Source organism: Melanotaenia boesemani, chromosome 5 (genome assembly GCF_017639745.1).
Source record: "Melanotaenia boesemani isolate fMelBoe1 chromosome 5, fMelBoe1.pri, whole genome shotgun sequence".
Classification (NCBI taxonomy): Eukaryota; Metazoa; Chordata; class Actinopteri; order Atheriniformes; family Melanotaeniidae; genus Melanotaenia; species Melanotaenia boesemani.
In genome coordinates, this window is record NC_055686.1 from 9989133 (window position 1) to 10012583 (window position 23451).

The 23451-nt window shown below is 39.2% G+C and overlaps 4 protein-coding genes and 1 pseudogene across 5 annotated transcripts in view; all 5 read left to right on the forward strand.

Moving 5' to 3' along the window:
- Positions 1 to 5904, forward strand: part of LOC121639726 (serine/threonine-protein kinase DCLK2-like) — a 34747-nt gene extending 28843 nt beyond the window's left edge. The window contains exon 16 of the mRNA XM_041985187.1: positions 52 to 5904. Within this exon, the coding sequence (XP_041841121.1) occupies positions 52 to 177 (126 nt within the window). The 3' untranslated portion in view covers positions 178 to 5904. The remainder of the gene's footprint in view (positions 1 to 51) is intronic.
- The window catches only part of LOC121639776, a 565698-nt gene that overhangs the window by 89428 nt on the left and 452819 nt on the right, over positions 1 to 23451 (forward strand). The gene's annotated exons all lie outside the window — the stretch shown is intronic.
- The window catches only part of LOC121639814, an 882884-nt gene that overhangs the window by 69188 nt on the left and 790245 nt on the right, over positions 1 to 23451 (forward strand). The window lies entirely within an intron of this gene.
- LOC121639759 lies at positions 7827 to 19767 on the forward strand (annotated as a pseudogene).
- LOC121639769 (tripartite motif-containing protein 16-like) lies at positions 8366 to 11668 on the forward strand. The gene has a single exon (XM_041985248.1). The coding sequence runs from the start codon at positions 8401 to 8403 to the stop codon at positions 9631 to 9633; it is 1233 nt and encodes a 410-aa protein (XP_041841182.1). The 5' UTR covers positions 8366 to 8400; the 3' UTR covers positions 9634 to 11668.

Genomic DNA, 23451 nt, shown 5'->3' on the forward strand with positions numbered 1-23451 from the left:
ATTTAGTTGATGAATACGATCATGGTGGATTATTGACGTTGTCTTTTGCAGGATGAAGCTCCGGCAGAGTCCAACACTGTGAGCAGCACTGAGGACCAGACCAGTGGAGACATGCTGGAACCAGAACCTGAATCCCCAATACTGGAAACCAAACAAGTTCCCTCCCCCATGGTCTAGAAGATATACTGGAAAGCTGAAAGGTTTCTCCAGTTTTCTCTAGTATATTTTTATTCCACCTCCTGTCTGGGGAACATCCCATTTAGAGAACTAATACAGTCCATTTTAGAAGAGGACTGAAACCAAACAAGGACCTCTCCCAAGTCTAGTCTCAAATATCCCAACACGTCCCCTCATCTTGTTCTTAGACATGTTCTGTTCCACCTTCTGGAAACTGAACAGATTGTATCATATCTGGTTTTTTGTAGGTTTTCAACTTCTACAAATATCCTGAAAACTTCTGTTTCTTTATCTGGAGACCAGATTTTTTCCTTCAGAGACCAAATCAGTTCCCACATTTGTGTTTTTTTTTTATTTTAATATATCAGAGACACATCTACTTAAATCTATCAGGCAAAACGTCTGACTAAATGACTCCCTTTAGCTCTTCTAACCTAAGTAATTCCCTCCAATCTGGTCTAAAACTAGTCCTTTTACTTTTACCCTCTGTATAATCTAGAAGCAGCCAAAACTTCCATCAATGAAATGCAACAAAGTTCCCTTAAAGATGATCTATAGCACTTTATTTAATCGACTGGTAGCCAAACAAGTTCCTTTCTAGCCCAGTTTATGTTATGGAATGATATATCAGGGATCACCACTCCAGGCCAGTGTCCTGCAGGTTTTAGATGTTTCCTTGCTGGGACACACCTGACTGAAATGGTGCTGAACTTAACAACAAGCTGTAGGAGATGCATTTGGTTTGAGTCAGGTGTGTTGCAGCAGGGAAACATCTAAAATCTGCAGGACTCTGGCCCAAGTGGTCAGGGTGATCCCTGGTGTAGAAAATGTCCTATTTTACAAGTTTGGTCCTACATATCATCCACACCTCAAACCAGTTTCCCCAGATCTAGACCAGTACACACCCCCTTTCATCGACTAGAAACCAAATAACTAGTCTACAGTACTTCCCCTTGTGTCTCAGAAATAAACAAATGCACTTAAATCCAGTCCAGAACACATCCCGATGAGGTCTGGGAGCTACAGCCTGACCTACAACTACTTTACCAGAAGCCAACCTCGTCCTTCTTCTCTGGAAATAAGTCCTGTCTTTAGTCTTTTTACATGTTGGGTTTATGAACTGCAAACAGAACAGGGCTCCTCGTCTCTGGTTTAGCACACATTTTCCATTTATCTGGTCATTTAATCTGTTGGAGACAACGTCCAGGCCTGACTCTGTCTCTGCTGCTGAGCAGCATGAAATCACCAACAGGTTTTATGTTGGTTTAAAACTAATGAAGGACATGCATACCACATCAACATGGGGACACCATGAAGGTGCTATCGGACATCCTGCTTCATCATCCAATGACTGGACCACCATTTTCCTGAAAGTGGCCCTTACTGTGCCTCTGTTCTGATATACTGACACCAAGTGGCTGTGAAAGAGGCCTCAAGCACTTTCATATGTGAAGCTTTCAGAAATGGCCTGCTCCTGGGATCACCTATAGTCCCTGCTCCCAGGCAACCAGGATGTCTTCCATTTATTCTGGGAAACGTCCCATTTTTTCTGCCTTTGCCCTCCAGCTCTGCTCTCGCTGGCCCACAGGATGTTTCTCATTTCTTGTACTTGTCGTCCAGAAAGCCGAGGAGACGTTTGAGTGCTGTGCCTGTTGACGCTGCTAAATAATCCCTCTTAATATTCCTAAATCTGAGCCCATTCCCCCACAGGTTCAACCCCACTAAAACTGTATCTGCAGCTACAGCTCGCTGGTTTTGTTTTGACGGATCTTTGCTCAAGTATTCCTTTTCTTTATGAAACGAAGCAGGAATGTGACTAAAAGTAAGATGGGAAAATTGACAATTTTTATGTCTATGTATTATTTTTAGTGGATTTAGCAGACTGGAAACAGGGAAACAAGTGGACTTTTTATTCCTGAAGGGAAATATTCTCAGTAAAAAGAATAAAAAGAGACCTGGAGGTCCATTTAAGAATAACAAAAACTAAAAAAAATGAGGCTCCAATCCTCCCATCCATCACCTACTTCCCAGACTTCGTACTGTAACTCAGATCAACTGAGCCACTTCTAAACCTCATATTTTCAAAAACTATTTCTAAACCCTCTCGAGGTTTCTACCTGCGGTACGACTGAAGTTAAGGGCACGAAACCCCGAGCTCCCTGCCTCTCCTCGGTTTACAGCAGTTTCCGCAGGATAACAAATGTTGTAAATATTGTAAATATCACCTCGTCTGTCAGTGTCTGTCTGTGTGTGTGTCTGTTGTGAAGTAGGGAAACAGTAGCAGCTTGGAAAATAAGTAGTATTACCACGAAAAGAAACAATCTCATCACAGACATGTGTCGTCACCCTGAAAAAAACCTGCCCAAAGAGCCAAAGTTTCTTCAATGAAAAGTGATTTACCACCTCGATACTGAAACATTTTGACACAGAAGCTTTATTTTCAACTAACAGCTGTTTATTCGGTTAAAGAAAATGAGATTCGGGTTTCTGAAGGGTGTTGATGAAGTATAATGAAAGAGTTCTTATCGGATCTGCTAGCAAATACAGCGACAAAGAACCGGATGGAGATGGACCTCTTTCTTTATATGTTCATGTGTCTGTGAAATGTGACGTCAACCAATCATATCGCTCCATCCACACATCCATCATCCCCTCTGTCCATGTTTCTGGTGATAAAGAGTCGCTGATGATGAAGGAGAAGTCAGTGTGATGTTTTAACTTGTTGATAAAGACGTATGCCTGAGTTTTTTTAATCTGCATCGAGGGAAGTCCTTTCAGAGGAAAAAAAAAACTTGAAAAGAAGTGTCATTTGTCATCTGAGTGAACGTGTTGACCTGATGCAGTGATTATAACCTTTCCATGGCCTTTGCTGGAGCTGCTGATGGAGAGTTTGGTAGGATGTGAAGCTTTAGATCAGAGGTCTGCAACGTTTACTAAGAAAAGAGCCATTTTTACCACCTATCCCACAAATCTATATAGCTCTAAAAAATAACTTACAATAAAGAAAACTATTATTTTATTGCATTTTATGTGTTGTGACAGAAGAAAATGTGAAACCTGCACACAATGAGTTCATATATCTACACAATCTCTAATTTTCTGAATTATTTCACGTTAATTTTTTAAGTCCTAAATTTTAATCTTTCATGCATTTGCTGTTTGTGAATGGCTTTCCAAACCTTACCATTTCCTGAGCTACTACACCTGCAGCAGTAACTGAGTTTCAGGTTGGGATCCACTTCTTTGAAGTATGTTTGCACAGCCCCGTTTTTTCACAGAAGTTCTGAAATCGCCTTATTTTGGTTGAGGAGCTGTGGGTTGCAGACCCCTGCTTTAGATACAGAGGGTTTAAAGAGAAAAACCAAAGCTCACCATGTAAAGAATTCATTAGGATTGCAGATGGCATGTGATCAAGAATCAATACCGTCGAGATATTTTAGAAGTTTTGCTGCGGACTTGCAACAAAATCATAGTTTCCATGTCTGTAGTCAATTAAAGGGTCAAGTATGGAAACTTTTCCTTTGAAGCTAAATTATTTACATCCCAATGGATGGAGGAACATTACAAAATGAAGGAATATAAAATCTTTAATTCTTCAACAGGAGGCAGGACAAGTATCAGGACACAGAGGCTGCTTAAAATAACTTTTTATCCATCTATTCTCAGGTTTTAGTTGCACATGGACATCTGTGGAGGATGTTATAGAAGAATATACATCACACCAACATGTACACCACAAACTGACTCAGATTTTCAACTCAAAAATTCAAAGGAACCTGGGGGAGGCATGATGAATTCCTACAGTGTTGATTCCTAATAAATGAATCACACATATAGTGCTTTTGAGTCTGTATCACTGGGCACAGGTTGCAGTGTGTAACGAAGTGTAAAAAATCATGAGCTGTGCACGAATGTGAGAAAAAGCTGGAGTTTGACGGATAGACAGAAAGTGGTGCAATGTGTATATTAGTGATTTAGGCCTCATTTTAAAAAAGCTTTTGTTGTGATTATGTTGATTTTAAGCTAATTCTAGCATTTGCAGAACATAACACCTACCAGGAAAGTGTTTTTGCACCAAACCAGTAAAAGCTGAGCATCCTCCTCCTCTGCTGTCCACTAGGGATGTAACAGGACATCTGGGCTTTTCTTTGTTTTACGTTTGAATAAAACTGTATTGACTGCGCAGAATTTATTTATTTCTTACATATTATGACAGTATTATGGTTACAAGCGGTATAGTTAGCATGTTGCTAACAGCTCTGCTTCAGCAGCAGCCAAACTCTTCATCAGCATCTCGGCCTCTGACCTTCTATGCCTGCTCTGAACCCAGTGGTCTTAATTCTGTTCTCTTTGCTTTATACCAAACCAGGAGGAGCCTTTTGTTACTGTTAGTACTGCAGCCGCCCGGGTCAACAAGAGACTGAAGTCTCGATCAGTTCATCTCACTTTTGTGTCACTGTGTTGCATCTGTTGACATTCAACTAGAGCACCATGCACCATCAACCGTTAAGGCTCCACGTTGGTGTCTCTGCATGTCAAGCTTTACCCTGAAATCATTTAGACTCATTTTCCTGCCTTTATTGTCACTTTACACCATCAGGCAATGAAAAACGGTAAAAAATGTATCTCAGATGTTTTCTAGTTGTCTGATGATTGAACTGTCAAATGGTGCGTTGAAGAGCACCGAGAATCTGAGCGTTACAGAAAGCAGAAAACATGGATGATGCAAAAGTATGTGTGTTTTCTTTTAATGTGCTAAAAATACATCTTAGTCTGGAAGTTCACATGGCAGACAGTCCTTGAATGCAGCAGGAGGCTCAAACGTTTCCTGCAGTTGAATCTGTCGTTTTTTTTAATGAAAACTTGATTTAGATGTTGAATCTAATTAAATGGACCTGAATTTTTGTGTTTTGACTTGAATGCAGCTGAAACTCTGCTGTTTGTGCGTTTTCACTGTTTGGTCCCTGATTTTTGCTGCAACCGCTTCCTTAATGAAAAGCAGTCTTTAGGAGTGACAGAAAACACTCGTTTCTGTGGCTGTAAATTGAAAACCTGCCTTTTAAACCCACAAACAGCTCCTCTTGACTTATATTGCTTTATTGACATGCTGTTCAGTTGTTCCTGAATGCTGGACGGTGCTGAGCAGTTCATTGATAAGAAAGAGCTGAATCAGATTGACTCGGGTGGCTGTGCGTACTGGGCCCTTGGTGTGTGTGTGTGTGTTTTTTTTAAATCAAATGCAGTGCGTGACATTTCATGCTTCATGCTTCATTATAGACAGAAACTTGCCTATGTTTTTTTTCTTTTATAAGGTAAACAAATAAGAAATCTGAAGCAAACTAAATTTAGAAAAGCAAATCTGAGGCTAATGTGCTGTTAAAAAAATAAAATCTAAAGTTTTCAGAATAATTTTTATGAAACTTATGTGTAAAAATGTATCATCTCCAACTTTGTCTTCTAGTTGTCTGAGAAATTTAAATAAGCATCGAAGTCATCTGAGTTGAGTTTAGGAAAACTGGTCCTGATTTGAAGTGGAGGGAGCAGCGAGAAGAAGTGTTTTCTGACATGTTTTAATGCTAACGATGATCTGTAATAATGTGTGTTGATATGAAACCTGTATGTTTGCTGGGATCAGGGCGAAGGAAGAAACCCTGATTTGTCTGATTTGTACTGAGGAAAGATGAATTCAACTGTGAAATAAAACCAATGCCATGGCATCATGTTAAAGTGTGTCCAGGAGAATGAGTTCATACGTCGGGAACATCCTTCACATTTCAAACACACAATAAAAAAACAGCGAAGAGGATATTTAAACTTTTCCATTGAATTGCACAGGTTCAGTTTTCATTTTGTTAAAAGTTTGTCATGACAGGAACACACAGCGAAACACCGTCTTAAAACCATGGATCCTGGACTAAGACAAAGGTACAAAAAAACCATAATAACATTAAAATTATGTCTTTAACTCATCACTACTAACTAAAAACACAAGTTATTTAAATACAGTTTAGAAGCACAAGGAACAGAAAAGAGTTTATGTCTGGGGGTGGCGTGGCTCAGTGGTCGTCTTGTAGCCTGAAGGTTGCTGGTTCGATCCTCGGCCTGTCGAGCTCACATCAAGGTGTCCCTGAGCAAGACACAGAACACCAAATTGCTCCTGATGGGTCGTAGTTGAACGCCTTGCATGGCAGCTTCCGCCATCAGTGTGTGAATATGACGTATACTGTAAAGCACTTTGGGTAAAAATGGTGTATAAAGACAGACCATTTACCATTTTGGTTTTCCTCCTGGGTCCACCAAGATACTGTGTGTCCTTTAGGATGTTGGTGAAGGTATTTAGAGCAGCCTCATCTCTTTGCAGCAAAGCCTGCATCTGCCTTACATCCTACCCGTACTGTGAGCTGTCTCCAGAAAACTCTGATCTTGACTCTCAGGTACATGTACAAGTGCTTTACATCGAACATCAAAAGCATTACTGTGGGGTGCAGAGGATGTACATTGAAAAGGCAGACATTCAAACATTCAAACTGGCATTTAAATGGTTAAAATGTTAAAAATGATTGAATGTTGGGCATTTTTAAACAGGGAAGAAGTTGTTTAAGTGATTTATAGAAAAAAGCAGAAAAATATTGATGTATGATGCAGTTTCTGTGCATGGACACTTTTGGCCCCGAAGGTCACCAGAAGAGGGCAAAAGGTGAGATCACTAAAAGTAATAGTAATAAAATCCCACCCTGAGTGAAAGGTAGAAAGGTTTGCTCAATTTCTAAACAATGCTGGGAGCTGCTTACTCGGGGACAGTTGAATTGGAAGTACATGTAAAAAAAATTAATGTAACCTGAAAAATAAAACTTTTGGATGCAGCAAATGTACCATTTGCAACTGCTTTCTGGTGCTGTTGCAGCTTTGGAGTGGACAGGACAATCAAGACTAAAAAAATATAAATCACTGTCTTTTGGAATGACTTTGTGCATCGTTCATGTCCATCATAGCCAATTAATATAATCAAGGCAATTTTTAATGTGTTGTTTAAAACAAGAAACTGACAAGACAATTTCTTTATTTTTGCCCTTTGGTTATATCTGCCTGGTCATCCTGAGCTGGATGGATATAGAAGGTGGATGAATGAGTTTATCTGTTTATTTGCAGTGCTTTAAGTGAGCTGACTCATTTTTATAACTTGGACATATTGTGGGAAGGCCTTCCTTATCAGGTTGGTTGTAAACGAGTTGCCGTTAACCACCAAGGCCGCAAGTTTGATGTGGAAGAAAAGAAAAGAGGGTTTACAGTAAGTCTTGCAAGTTTAAGATAATTTAGATATTCATTCACTAATGGTCAGGCTCTTCTAGTAACCCCTCCTTTCTCTCCAACAGAGTTCAGCTCTGTCAGTATGTCCTGGTTCCTCTCCTTGTGCTGATTTGAAAACTAAGGGATTGGTTCAGTCAAGGTCCAGCAAACAGCAAGAGCTGTCAGTTCCAGCTGCAGCAGATCAGTGTGCGAAGTCAAAGAGAAAACTGGGTTTGCCTACTGTGATCTAAATTACTGTAGAAAAAGATTAAACTCCTCCTTTCCCTCCAGTTCAGTTCTGACAGAGTATTTCCTGGTTCCTCCTCTTTCACTGATCTGACAGGTTAGGGATTGGTGTAATCTCTGGGCTGCAAACAGAGAGCTGACAAGTCAAACTACTGAAGATCAGTGTGTGAAAGATGAGGAAGTTGGATTTCTTTCTAAGAATTGTTTATTGAAGAAGTGAAACTGGTGAGACACAGACTGTGGTTAAAAGGTAAAATGGCACAGAAAGACATTCAGCTGGATTCAGAAAGATTCTCTTGTTCCATCTGTCTGGATCTACTGAAGGATCCGGTGACTATTCCCTGTGGACACAGCTACTGTATGGACTGTATTAAAACCCACTGGGATGAAGAGGATCAGAAGGGAATCCACAGCTGTCCTCAGTGCAGGAAAACGTTCATACCGAGGCCTGTCCTGGAGAAAAACATCCTGTTAGCAGAGTTAGTGGAGGAGCTGAAGAAGACTGGACTCCAAGCTGCTCCAGCTGATCACTGCTATGCTGGACCTGAAGATGTGGCCTGTGACGTCTGCACTGGGAGGAAGCTGAAAGCCATCAAGTCCTGTCTGGTATGTCTGGTTTCTTACTGTGAGAAACATCTCCAACATCATGAATCTCCAGCATTCGAAAAGCACAAGTTAGTCAATCCCTTCATGAGCCTGAAACAGAGCATCTGTGCTCGTCATGATGAGGTGATGAAGATTTTCTGTCGTACTGATCAGCAGAGTATCTGTTATCTCTGCTTAATGGATGAACATAAAGGTCATGAAGCAGTTCCAGCTGCAGCAGAAAGAGCTGAGAAGCAGAAGAAGCTGGAGGTGAGTCGACAACAAATCCAGCAGAGAATCCAGGACAGAGAGAAAGATCTGAAGCTGCTTCAACAGGAGGTGGAGGCCATCAATGGCTCCGCTGATAAAGCAGTGGAGGACAGTGAGAAGATCTTCACTGAGCTGATCCGTCTCATCCAGAAAAGAAGCTCTGATGTGAAGCAGCAGATCAGATCCCAGCAGGAAACTGAAGTGAGTCGAGTCAAAGAGCTTCAGGAGAAGCTGGAGCAGGAGATCACTGAGCTGAAGAGGAAAGACGGCGAGCTGGAGCAGCTCTCACACACAGAGGATCACAACCAGTTTCTACACAACTACCCCTCACTGTCAGCACTCAGTGAGTCTACACACTCATCCAGCATCAACATTCGTCCTCTCAGATACTTTGAGGATGTGACAGCAGCTGTGTCAGAGACCAGAGATAAACTACAGGACATCCTGACAGAGAAATGGACAAACATCTCACTGGCAGCCACTGATGTGGATGTTTTACTGTCTGAACCAGAACCAAAGAGCAGAGATGACTTCCTAAAATATTCAACAGAAATCACACTGGATCCAAACACAGCAAACAACTGGTTGGTAATATCACACGGGGGGAGAAAAGTTACTGTTCAAAGAAGTAATAAGCCATACAGTCAACATCCAGACAGATTCATTCAAATATCTCAAGTCCTGAGCAACAATCAGCTGACTAGACGTTGTTACTGGGAAGTGGAAAGAAGCAGCAGTGTTGGAGTAGCTGTGGCTTACAAAACCATTGGCAGATCAGGAAACTTCTGTTCACACGTTTTTGGATACAATGACAAATCTTGGGTTTTACATTGGAGCAACAGTTTTAATTTCTGGCATAACAACATCCCAGCCAGCATCTCAGGTCCTCCTTCCTCCAGAATAGGAGTGTATCTGGACCACAGAGCAGGTATTCTGTCTTTCTACAGCGTCTCTGAAACCATGACTCTCCTCCACAGAGTCCAGACCACATTCACTCAGCCGCTCTATGCTGGACTTTTTCTTGGTGGTTCTGATGGAGACACCGCTGAGTTCTGTTTACTCATTTAACAGACAGATGGATTCCTGATTATGTAATTAAGTATGATTCAGATAAAGAACCTAAAGTAAGAGCATCGGTCGATATCTGGGTTGAAGTGTGGGTCTAATTTTGACAAGGCAACTAATGAGTTGAAAACCACAAGTTGAAAACAGTGGTCATAATTGCAAAGACTAAGCTCCATATGTAGCCCTGATTCTGGACCATGACATGTTCTTCTGTAGTTTCTTAAAGAAGCAATTTAAAAGGTGAATATTTACTTGAAATAATTTTAAAATGAAAAACACAAGTTCAACGAACGACAATGAGCTTCTCTATTACTTTTAGGGGAAAAACTGCATCAGACTTATTTAAAACAACGAAATATGTTTGTAATGAAAACAAACACATCTTCTGTTTGTGATTAGTGTGAAATATTGGTCTTCGTTTGTTTTTAATCAGTAAGAATCAGAATTAAAGCTGGTAAAACTTTCATGATTTATTTTTATATATGGCAGTTAATGGGATATTTTTTGTTTTTTTATTTAAACTTAATTCAAACTGAGGAAGGTATTTAAATCCTTAATCTGTGTGATATTATAATATGCTGCAATTACTGCAATTTGTTAGTTTGCGTTGAAAATGATTGATAGGGAAATGTTTGATCTACTTCTTTTTTAAAAAGTACAATGTAATATGGTTCATACCACCTTTAAAATTAAGTAAATAAAACCTCACATTTATATACTGCATTATGTCATTATTTATTCAACATAAACTACATCTTATAAAAGGTGGAAAAGGTTTTTTAACAACCACAAAAAGCAGCAAATTAACTGGGTGCTGCTTAAGCCACAAAACCAACAATGCTGCTGTCCCCAGTATTGACTTCAACACAATACACAAAATGGCTCACCTGCGTCATTTGGAAATTTTCAAGTAGTCGATGCTATTCTTACCTAAGCTGATGCCATTCCAGCATTAGTTACATAATGCATCTTTAAGAAACATTAGGAACCTCATAAAAAAGTAATTATCAGTGGAAAGTGGGTTTTTTAGAGCTCCCCCTGGTGTCTCAGATGACGTTTTTTAGGGGAGTTCATGAGCTTTTTAAACCTAAAATTCAAACCCTGATCTTGAAGATGCGACTGCTGCTACTCAACAAAAACTGGATCAATGGGTCATATTACTAAGAGAAGAAGCATGCATCTTAACAATCCCAGTATCAGTAAATCTCTCTACATCCAACATTTCTATAACTGTTCATCAAACTGTGACGCTTATTTTGCAGATGTAGTGATATTTAATCTAAAATCAGATAGATGTTGTAATAACTTGCTTTCCAGAAGCTTGTCCATCTCATCTAAACATAATTATGACTCCAGATGATCAGCGTAGCATGCTAATGTTAGCTAAGTTTGCAAATAGCATCAGTGTAGCATATCATTATTATCATTAGCACCATCATTAGCGTAAAATACAAACCGTGACCTATCCTTGTAAAGATTACCTTATTATCGTTTATATTTTAAATGTATTTTTGAAAGTAAAAACAGAAGACTTTGGAGACTTTAATTCCCACTTACTGTAACATCTCAGAAAATAGACTATGCAATAATTTCAGGATGGTAAAGTTAAGCTGCAGCTACACACAGCAGAAAAATAAAGTCTGTACCCTGGCGCCCTCAATGGATAGGGGAGAGTGGGGTAATTTGTGTCAAGAGGCAAATAGAGCCACCCCTGTTATCACTCATCCTCCAAAGAAGGGAGACACATGGCTTGAGGGGTAAGCAAATTTAAGTTCAAAAAACAATTTTTTTTTTTTGTCCTCCAGAGTAAAAGTTTTTAGTCATGGTTCCTGTGTTTTGGTCTGTTCTTTGGTTTGTTTGATTTTGGTGTTGGTTTATAGTTTGCGGTTTTCAGGTTTTAGGTTTTTGTCTTGCTTAGTTTTCTGTTAAGATAATCATTTGTGTCATATTTTAGTTTTTGTCTTGATTTTTGTTTTATAGTTCTGGGTTTTTGTAACGTTTAGTTCAGTTTTCCTGTTTTTCCTGGTGTGTTCCTGTGGTTTCTGTTTCTGGCTCGTTAGTTCACCTGATCTAATTACTCATTCACTTGTTCCTTATTACTCCCTCTGTGTATATATACCCCATGGTTTTAAGTTTGTCCTTGTCAGATCCTTGTGGTTTATCCCTGTATTGTGTGATTCCCTGTTCCTGAGTTTTCCGAAATAAACCTTTTCACCAGCACCGTTCTGCATCTGGCCTCATTCTGCCTGTGCTTGGGTCCTCACCTCCGCCAATGCATAACATTTTTACGATTAATTAATTTATTTTCAAAATGGTGGGCTTGGGGTGATTTGTGCCAAAGGGCCTGGAGTAGGTTGTGCCACTACTCTTATGATTTTTTTTTTAGTATGTATTACTTTATTTGTATTTTATTGTTAATTGTACATTGTGTTCTTACATTTGATCACTAAAACTATGCAACACACAAATACAAAAGGAAGACAGACAGGGTTTCAACCCCTCTTGAGGAGTTTAAAAGAGCAGTGAAAGAGGTGCAACAGGGCAGGAGTTACGTCAGGCTGGAAAGGAGATGAAGATCTGCAGAAAGGAGAAATGAAAAAGTCAGACTATGAAAGAACAGCAGTTGTCAAACAAGTCTTCAATGAAAACATGGAGAAAGAGCCAGTTGACCATATGAAGACATAGGTGTCATGAAATGCCATGAACTGGCTTTTAAAGTTTGCACAAAGTAATAACATGGACATTCCTGCTGGCTGGACCAGAGACAAACATGCAGGTTAGATCAAGTATAGGCTGTTGGAAGGTTATTCGGAGTGGATAGCTTTAACTTAGCCTAAGCTGAATGTAAATTACAATGTGCTGATAAACTTTTAACCTTTTCTAGACTTGATTGGTTCAATGGCTATAAAGTACGCTACCATTTGGCAAGTTGCGTTCCTGAAGCAGCCTATCTGTCTGCTGGTGACTGTCATTGTGGAGTTTGCAGGTAAAAAATCCAAATCCTATAACTATGTTGGATTGGTGGAGAACGTTGAAAGTGACGAGATCACTTAAAAGTTTCTGAAGCAAAGTTGTAAAAGGTCTGTTGATGGAAAGCTCATCTTCACATTTAGAGAGAATGATGGAGTTCTCAAGAAACTACCTACACCACAAAAACTTAGTGGTACAGCCAGAAGGGAGCACAAGTTCACTTTCAGCAGAAGGCCAAATCTGTGAAGAGATTCAAATGCAGATGATTTGGTGCTCATTTTGGATTTTTTATTTTGTAGGATATGGGTAGGATGTGAAGTAGGATGTTAAGTTGTAGGCCTAGCAGGCTGGATCTGTGAGGAGTAAGAGTCAATTAGGTGTTCATGAGATAGGCCTTGTTCTAGAAAAGTGGCCTTTAATGTTTTTAGAACTTTAAATAAACAATAAATAAATAAATAAAGTAATTTTCTACTGAATTTGTCCAGCTTTAATTTAACATTATCATCTGTGAGAATAAAATGATCTGTTTTACTTCAATTATCAATGGCACAATTTACCCCAGTCTGTTCTCTCTGTTCTCTCTACTGGCACAACTTATCCCGCTCCAGGGGAAAGTTATGCCACAAAACCATTTTTTTTTCTAAAGCTGTACTTCTTAGACAGTTTGTTTAAGATCCAAAGTGATCGTTCCTAGGGATGCACAACATCCTAAACTACATGTACATATTTTAGTTGACGGTGTTACTGTAATCCCCTTGCTTTAAAGGCACTTTAAGTAAAAATTGGCACTACTTACCCCACTTTCCTCTACTCATTCTGGGCATCTGATACATTATTTGTTGTGGAGGTTTTACCAGAGCTGATGTGGGAAGATAAAAAGCTGGATATAGTTTAGCTCATCTCTACACAAAAGAAAAGTTTTGAAACAAAACTCCTGGGGAAGAGGCTAGGAGTTCCTTATCTGGAGTTTTCCAGTGGGAGTGATGGTGCATTAGTAAGGAAACTCATACGTCCAGGCTAAGCGCCACTGTGTTGGTGATATCCTCAGATAGTGCAAAGGATACTTTTATGCCTCCAAAGTTGAAGGGACAAAACTCTCTGTAAGTGTCTTTGTGTCCCAAACAGTAGCTCCAAATACTCAACTTTCCTGTTTCTGGTGTAGGAAAGCAGCCCTTCTCACAACTTCTAAAGCGTAAAGCTTCTGCATCCTAGTAGTTTAGCTTAGGTGTCTTATCACCTGTGGCTAACGCCCTGTGGAGAACATGCAAAGTAGCGTCTACCAGTGCTTTTCAGGAGGTGAATGTGTGACATCTGGTCAGTTTAGACTGGTCTGTGGCACAATTACACAACAGAAGGCTGATTCCTCCTAGGAATAATTCCGGATTTGGAGATCTGGGTGATCTTGTTAAGCTGATTCACACAGCAATCAAACTTGGGATTAGTCGAAGGGAAATTAATGGATCTATAGAGACTGGAGGACTCTGTGCAGCATCAGCAATCGTAGAGCCTATTCGCTGAAACTGTTGAGACAGTCACTATTGTTGAGAGGTGAAATGGCAGAGAAAGGATTGGATTCAGAAAGATTTTTGAATTGTTATGCGCAAAATGTTCTTTTATTCTAAAAGAAGGCCTACTGCTATATGAAGAAAATGCCATAATTTTTTGTTTACAAACAATAAATCAGAGGTGTGCAACCGGCGGCTCTGGAGCTGCAAAAGGCTCTCTGGACCTTCCACAATGGCTCTGAATACATGGCTAAAAATGCTAAAGAACAAAGGAATGTTTTTGAGTATAGATATAAGAAAAAAAGTAGGATTTTAGAACTTTTTTAGTTTGGTAATGGAATAATTGCATTGAATTTTCACAACATAATATCTATTTTTCTTTTGCTTTGCCATGGTTGTTAAGTCAATTCTTCCACTAGAGGGCAGTGCTGAGTTCAGTGTTCACTCCTGCCAGCCAATGTCAGTTTCAGACGCCGTTTGGCAGCGGTAATGCTTCGATATAAAGCTGTTTCTAACCACCCAACACACCCTAAACACTTACATAGCTTTTCTTCAAATACTAGCTCAATTTCTACAGTTGTTATTCTTGTCTTCATAGTTCTTCTATTTTGTTCTCCTCCCAATCCTCTTCTTCTCTGGTCTGTTTGTTTCGCTGTTCGCATGTCAGCTATTCTGCTCAGCACTGCCCACGCGATCTCCAACGGCATTGCTTCGTGCTCTACATCAAACGATGGATAGCTGAGCTCCCTGAAAACAGAAGACGCAGAAGATGGACCCTGACGAAACTGTCCGTCCGTCATTCTGCATATCCATCTTCAGCATCGAGTATAAATGGCCTTTAGACAGCTGCCCCATAATCCGACCCTAAATAAGCACAAGGACATGGATGGAAGGACATTAATAGAGAGAAAAAAAGAGGCATCTGCTCTGTTGCTTACAAGGAGGAGGGGGGAATGTGCTCACATTACCCCTGTGCTGGTTACTTTGCATTGGCTTCCCGTTAGTTTTAGAACTCAGTATAAAATTTTTTTATTAAATGGTTTGGCTCCCTTGTATTTGTCCGAGCTGCTTCACCAGCATGCTCCAGCCAGGGCTCAGAGGCCTTCTACACTGTCTTCTGAAGGTCCCATCCTCCAGGCTCAAATCCAGGGGCGACAGAGCTTTTTCGCTTGTCGCTCCAAAGTTGGGGAACAGTCTGCCATTTCACTTTAATCTGCTATATAAATAAACTTCAACTTAAAGTAACCCAGAAGTCTGAGAGAAAGCACACTGTTCAGAAAATATGGAGCTATGAGATCGTTAAGATCCTGTGGATCTTGGCCATGAAGAGGTTTTATGTGAGTAGAAGGAAAGTAAACTGTCTCCTGCTTCTTCTTTGGCATTACAAAGATGAAAGATAAGTTAACAGGTTACATGTAAATGTTACATTTCAGTACAATAAATATTTATGGCTCCATGCAGGTTCTCCTTAGAGCAACACACGCAGAACTGTGGTGTAACGTCAGAAAAGATAAAGGATACTGGTTTTGTCATCTGTAGTCCCACCTAAAAACCACTAGATGGTAGCAAAAGACCACATTTGAAATCAAGGCAAAGATTTCAGGTTCTGCAATACAAGGAACGGTGTCATTTTTTGTTGTTGTTGTTGTACAAACACAGTAAAAAAGAAACAAAAACCTTGTAAATATGAATTTGGAATATTCAGCTGTACTTTGAAAGTTTTTATAACCCTTGATACAATACCATACCATACCATTTTATTTCTAAAGCCCTTTAAAATAACATAACAGCTGACCAAAGTGCTGTACAATAAATTAAGAAGACAAAAAACAAAAACAAAAAAACAACAACAACAAAAAACAAACAAACAAAAAAAAACCAAAACAAAACAAAACAAAAAAGGTAAAAAAGCCAGCACAAATAATGAACAAGAATAAAAATGTTAATAAAGCTATAAATGACCACATAAGCACAATAAGAAATGGTAAAATAACACAAGTACTATAATAAGGTAAAAGACACAGACAACTCAATGTTGTTCAGTAATTTAGATTAAATGAGTGAAATTAAATTAAAAATACTTTATTAATCCCAAAGGGAAATTGAAACGACTCTTAACCCTTTAAGCAATTGCACTTAATTTAGCTGAAATTTTACCCCCAAATCCCTTACGGATCTGATAATTAGGATTTTTTCCCCCTCTTTTGTCTTATATTTGTTCATTTATTTTGGTCAAGTCGATTTGTGTGACGTCAGCTGGATAATAAAAAAGGAAAAGTTATATTTTGTATTGAAGTGGCAGCAGGACATGTCTGGGAAGGACAGTGAAAGATATGCTATGCTTCAGATAGAAGTAGTTTAATTTTTTTTTCACTAAATAAAAATAAAAAAAAAACTTGCAAAAATATACTGTTTTCTCGGAGAAAGAAAGGAAAATCTGACAAAAGTTTAGAGCAAAAACATCAGGTTAAACTTTAATAATTAAGTTAAGGAAGACAGTGTTAATGTGTAGAATACAGGTGAAATAATCTGTGCTCCATTTCCTGGAAAAAGCAAACTCCTCCTTTCTCTCCAATACAAACACCAGCTCTGACAGAGTATTTCCTGGTTCCTCCTCTTTCACAGATCTGACAGGTAAGGGATCGGTGTAATCTCTGTGCTGCAAACAGAGAGCTGACAAGCTAATCTGCTGAAGATCAGCGTGTGGAAGACTAGGAAGTTGCTTGGCTCATGAGACTTTTTTTTGAAGAAGTGAAACTTGTTACAAGGTAAAATGGCGCAGAAAAGAGTTCAGCTGGATTCAGAAAGATTCTCTTGTTGCATTTGTCTGGATCTACTGAAGGATCCGGTGACTACTTCCTGTGGACACAGCTACTGTATGAACTGTATTAAAACCCACTGGGATAAAGAGGATCAAAAGAAAACTCACAGCTGTCCTCAGTGCAGGAAAACGTTCATACCGAGGCCTGTCCTGGAGAAAAACATCCTGTTAGCAGAGTTAGTGGAGGAGCTGAAGAAGACTGGACTCCAAGCTGCTCCAGCTGATCACTGCTATGCTGGACCTGAAGATGTGGCCTGTGATGTCTGTACTGGGAGGAAGCAGAAAGCCATCAAGTCCTGTCTGGTCTGTCTGGTTTCTTACTGTGAGAAACATCTTCAACCTCATTATGGTGTTGCTCAGTTTAAGAAACACAAGCTGGTGGAGCCCTCCACTAAACTACAGCAGCACATCTGTTCTCGTCATGATGAGGTGATGAAGATTTTAGAGGATGAATATCAAAAAATCTCAGCTGCAGCAGAAAGAGCTGAGAAGCAGAAGGAGCTGGAGGTGAGTCGACAAGAAATCCAGCAGAGAATCCAGGACGGAGAGAAAGATGTGAAGCTGCTTCAACAGGAGGTGGAGGCCATCAATGGCTCCGCTGATAAAGCAGTGGAGGACAGTGAGAAGATCTTCACTGAGCTGATCCGTCTCATCCAGAAAAGAAGCTCTGATGTGAAGCAGCAGATCAGATCCCAGCAGGAAGCTGAAGTGAGTCGAGTCAAAGAGCTTCAGGAGAAGCTGGAGCAGGAGATCACTGAGCTGAAGAGGAAAGACGGCGAGCTGGAGCAGCTCTCACACACAGAGGATCACAACCAGTTTCTACACAACTACCCCTCACTGTCAGCACTCAGTGAGTCTACACACTCATCCAGCATCAATATTCGTCTTCTCAGATACTTTGAGGATGTGACAGCAGCTGTGTCAGAGACCAGAGATAAACTACAGGACATCCTGACAGAGAAATGGACAAACATCTCACTGGCAGTCACTGGAGTGGATGTTTTACTGAGAAAAGCTGATCCAAAACCAAAAAGCAGAGATGGATTCCTAAAATATTCACATGAGATCACACTGGATCCAAACACAGCATTTCCATGTCTGTTATTATCTGAGGGCAACAGAAAAGCAACATTATTGAAAAAACAACTGCCTTATTCTAGTCATCCAGACAGATTCACTTTTTACGATCAGGTCCTGAGCAGAGAGAGTCTGACTGGACGTTGTTACTGGGAGGTGGAGTGGAGAGGAGGAGGAGTTTATGTAGCAGTCACCTACTAGAACATCAGCAGAGACGGGACTTCTGATGAATGTGGATTTGGATTCAATGAAAAATCCTGGGCATTAAGCTGTAACAAGAAGAATTACACTGTTTTATGTAACAGTGTTAAAACTCCAGTCTCAGGTCCTCCTTCCTCCAGAATAGGAGTGTATCTGGACCACAGAGCAGGTATTCTGTCTTTCTACAGCGTCTCTGAAACCATGACTCTCCTCCACAGAGTTCAGACCACATTCACTCAGCCGCTCTATGCTGGACTTCGGTTTTTTGATGATGGAGACACTGCTGAGCTAAGATAAATCCAATAGGGAATTATGGACACCGATTATAATGTTTTGTAATGATTCAGGAAAAGGTTGCGATCAAATTTCTTTTCCAGATAATTTTTATTAAAAACTGAACTGTAGTCCAATAGAGAAAAGTCTCGTTTTGGGCTTTTGCCCTGCAGGTTTCACTCAGTTTAACTCTCACAACCATCATACCACATGCTGCATTCACTTGCACTTGGACATCTGAGCTTTACGAGGTAAAAGTCAGTTTGAACTACATATTTATCAGAATTTAATTGTTTATTTTTTGGAGTGGCACCCGTGGGGCCAGGAGGCGTTTAGATGTGGCTGCTGCTCCCCTCCCATACAACCCCTCTGGCCCCATCCTTGGCTTATTTCCACAAAGATTATAACAGATTCCAGGATAGATTGTTAAATTAACTTTATTGGGATAATCATGAATCACACCTAATTTCTCTGAATATTACATGTTGATGTTTACTCATTAAAATAAATGTTTATCAGTAGATAAATGTTGAATTAAATCAGAACTACAGTCTAATATAATGGAAAGAGATGTATTTAGATGGTTTAATTATATAATATAACATGACTAAATATTTCTATTCTTCATCTTCATCTTGTTTTCAATATTTAATCAGCATTTTTCTACATTTGCTTTGGTTTGTTAAAGGGATCATTTTCACTAAATTAAGAGAAATTATAAACCATTAAAGATTATTTTAAAGATTTATGTGTAGATTTTGAAATGTGAAAATTAATTTTATTATTTTTCATATATGGCTGTAATATGTGTATTTTGGGGGTTTTGGATTTGAACTAGTAAAACAAGGATTTTCAATCCTCAGCTTCTAAAAAAAACTGTAAGATCAGGTCTTTTTTTCTATTTTTGACCTTTGTCGGTTCAAATCAGAGATAAATAAAAGTTACATGTTATTTACTTTCATTAGCTGGTTATTTGGTGAGAGCAGGTGGAGTTTAAACAGGTTTCTGCATCATTCAAACACATTAATAATGAACTAGAACAGAATCCGTCCAGCAGTATAAAGACGTCCTGCATGAGATTCTGTCATGGTGAGACCTGCTAATGAGAAACATGAGATCTGGAAAAATAGTTTAATCTCTTAAATTTTTCTTCTTTGTGTTGATGGGGGTGGATAAAAAAGGTAAGATTACAGAATCGAAATCTAAAACAAATGTACTGTTTTTTATATAAATATTCTTTGTATTATGTCTTTTAACATGTGCTAAGTAAAAAAAAAAAAAAAAAAAAAAGTTCACTTTCAGCAGAAGGCCAAATCTGTGAAGAGATTCAAATGCAGATGATTTGGTGCTCATTTTGGATTTTTTATTTTGTAGGATATGGGTAGGATGTGAAGTAGGATGTTAAGTTGTAGGTCTAGCAGGCTGGATCTGTGAGGAGTAAGAGTCAATTAGGTGTTCATGAGATAGGCCTTGTTCTAGAAAAGTGGCCTTTAATGTTTTTAGAACTTTAAATTATACCATAAATAAATAAATTAAAGTAATTTTGTACTGAATTTGTCCAGCTTTAATTTAACATTATCATCTGTGAGAATAAAATGATCTGTTTTACTTCAATTATCAATGGCACAATTTACCCCAGTCTGTTCTCTCTGTTCTCTCTGTTCTCTCTACTGGCACAACTTACCCCGCTCCAGGGGAAAGTTATGCCACAAAACCATTTTTTTTTCTAAAGCTGTACTTCTTAGACAGTTTGTTTAAGATCCAAAGTGATTGTTCCTAGGGATGCACAACATCCTAAACTACATGTACATATTTTAGTTGACGGTGTTACTGTAATCCCCTTGCTTTAAAGACACTTTAAGTAAAAATTGGCACTACTTACCCCACTTTCCTCTACTCATTCTGGGCATCTGATACATTATTTGTTGTGGAGGTTTTACCAGAGCTGATGTGGGAAGATAAAAAGCTGGATATAGTTTAGCTCATCTCTACACAGAAGAAAAGTTTTGAAACAAAACTCCTGGGCAAGAGGCTAGGAGTTCCTTATCTGGAGTTTTCCAGTGGGAGTGATGGTGCATTAGTAAGGAAACTCATACGTCCAGGCTAAGCGCCACTGTGTTGGTGATATCCTCAGATAGTGCAAAGGATACTTTTATGCCTCCCAAGTTGAAGGGACAAAACTCTCTGTAAGTGTCTTTGTGTCCCAAACAGTAGCTCCAAATACTCAACTTTCCTGTTTCTGGTGCAGGAAAGCAGCCCTTCTCACAACTTCTAAAGCGTAAAGCTTCTGCATCCTAGTAGTTTAGCTTAGGTGTCTTATCACCTGTGGCTAACGCCCTGTGGAGAACATGCAAAGTAGCGTCTACCAGTGCTTTTCAGGAGGTGAATGTGTGACATCTGGTCAGTTTAGACTGGTCTGTGGCACAATTACACAACAGAAGGCTGGTTTCATTTTCCTCCTAGGAATAATTCCGGATTTGGAGATCTGGGTGATCTTGTTAAGCTGATTCACATAGCAATCAAACTTGGGATTAGTCGAAGGGAAATTAATGGATCGATAGAGACTGGAGGACTCTGTGCAGCATCAGCAATCGTAGAGCGTATTCGCTGAAACTGTTGAGACAGTCACTATTGTTGAGAGGTGAAATGGCAGAGAAAGGATTGGATTCAGAAAGATTTTTGCATTGTTATGCGCAAAATGTTCTTTTATTCTAAAAGAAGGCCTACTGCTATATGAAGAAAATGCCATAATTTTTTGTTTACAAACAATAAATCAGAGGTGAGCAACCGGCGGCTCTGGAGCTGCAAAAGGCTCTCTGGACCTTCCACAATGGCTCTGAATACATGGCTAAAAATGCTAAAGAACAAAGGAATGTTTTTGAATATAGATATATGAAGAAAAGTAGGATTTTTTAATTTTTTTAGTTTGGTAATGGAGTAATTGCATTGAATTTTCACAACATAATATCTATTTTTCTTTGGCTTTGCCATGGTTGTTAAGTCAATTCCTCCACTAGAGGGCAGTGCTGAGTTCAGTGTTCACTCCTGCCAGCCAATGTCAGTTTCAGACACCGTTTGGCAGCGGTAATGCTTCGATATAAAGCTGTTTCTAACCACCCAACACACCCTAAACACTCATATAGCTTTTTTTCAAATACTCGCGCAATTTCTACAGTTGTTATTCTTGTCTTCATAGTTCTTCTTTTTTGTTCTCTTCCCAATCCTCTTCTTCTCTGGTCTGTTTGTTTCGCTGTTCGCATGTCAGCTATTCTGCTCAGCACTGCCCACGCGATCTCCAATGGCATTGCTTCGTGCTCTACATCAAACGATGGATAGCTGAGCTCCCTGAAAACAGAAGACGCAGAAGATGGACCCTGACGAAATTGTCCGTCCGTCATTCTGCATATCCATCTTCAGCATCGAGCATAAATGGCCTTTAGACAGCTGCCCCATAATCCGACCCTAAATAAGCACAAGGACATGGATGGAAGGACATTAATAGAGAGAAAAAAAGAGAGGCATCTGCTCTGTTGCTTACAAGGAGGAGGAGGGAATGTGCTCACATTACCCCTACTTTACTTTGCATTGGCTTCCCGTTAGTTTTAGAACTCAGTATAAAATTTTTTTATTAAATGGTTTGGCTCCCTTGTATTTTTCCGAGCTGCTGCACCAGCATGCTCCAGCCAGGGCACCGAGGTCTTCTACACTGTCTTCTGAAGGTCCCATCCTCCAGGCTCAAATCCAGGGGCGACAGAGCTTTTTCGCTTGTCGCTCCAAAGTTGGGGAACAATCTGCCATTTCACTTTAATCTGCTATATAAATAAACTTCAACTTAAAGTAACCCAGAAGTCTGAGAGAAAGCACACTGTTCAGAAAATATGGAGCTATGAGATCGTTAAGATCCTGTGGATCTTGGCCATGAAGAGGTTTTATGTGAGTAGAAGGAAAGTAAACTGTCTCCTGCTTCTTCTTTGGCATTACAAAGATGAAAGATAAGTTAACAGGTTACATGTAAATGTTACATTTCAGTACAATAAATATTTATGGCTCCATGCAGGTTCTACTTGGAGCAACACACGCAGAACTGTGGTGTAACGTCAGAAAAGATAAAGGATACTGGTTATGTCATCTGTAGTCCCACCTACAAACCACTAGATGGTGGCAAAAGACCACATTTGAAATCAAGGCAAAGGTTTCAGGTTCTGCAATACAAGGAACGGTGTCATTTTTTGTTGTTGTTGTACAAACACAGTAAAAAAGAAACAAAAACCTTGTAAATATGAATTTTGAATATTCAGCTGTACTTTGAAAGTTTTTATAACCCTTGATACCATACCATACCATACCATACCATACCATACCATACCATACCATACCATACCATACCATACCATACCATTTTATTTCTAAAGCCCTTTAAAATAACATAACAGCTGACCAAAGTGCTGTACAATAAATTAAGAAGACAAAAAACAAACAAAAAAAAACAACAACAACAAAAAACAAACAAACAAAAAAAACAAAACAAAACAAAACAAAAAAGGTAAAAAAGCCAGCACAAATAATGAACAAGAATAAAAATGTTAATAAAGCTATAAATGACCACATAACCACAATAAGAAATGGTAAAATAACACAAGTACTATAATAAGGTAAAAGACACAGATGACAACTCAATGTTGTTCAGTAATTTAGATTAAATGAGTGAAATTAAATTAAAAATACTTTATTAATCCCAAAGGGAAATTGAAATGACTCTTAACCCTTTAAGCAATTGCACTTAAAACTGTTTATCTGACTTTTGTTTTGTAAATTTAGCTGAAATTTTACCCCCAAATCCCTTACGGATCTGATAATTAGGATTTTTTCCCCCTCTTTTGTCTTATATTTGTTCATTTATTTTGGTCAAGTCGATTTGTGTGACGTCAGCTGGATAATAAAAAAGGAAAAGTTATATTTTGTATTGAAGTGGCA

Excerpts from the sequence above, each read along its gene's own strand:
- LOC121639769 (XM_041985248.1), top strand. The coding sequence starts at position 8,401 with ATGAGCCTGAAACAGAGCATCTGTGCTCGTCATGATGAGGTGATGAAG.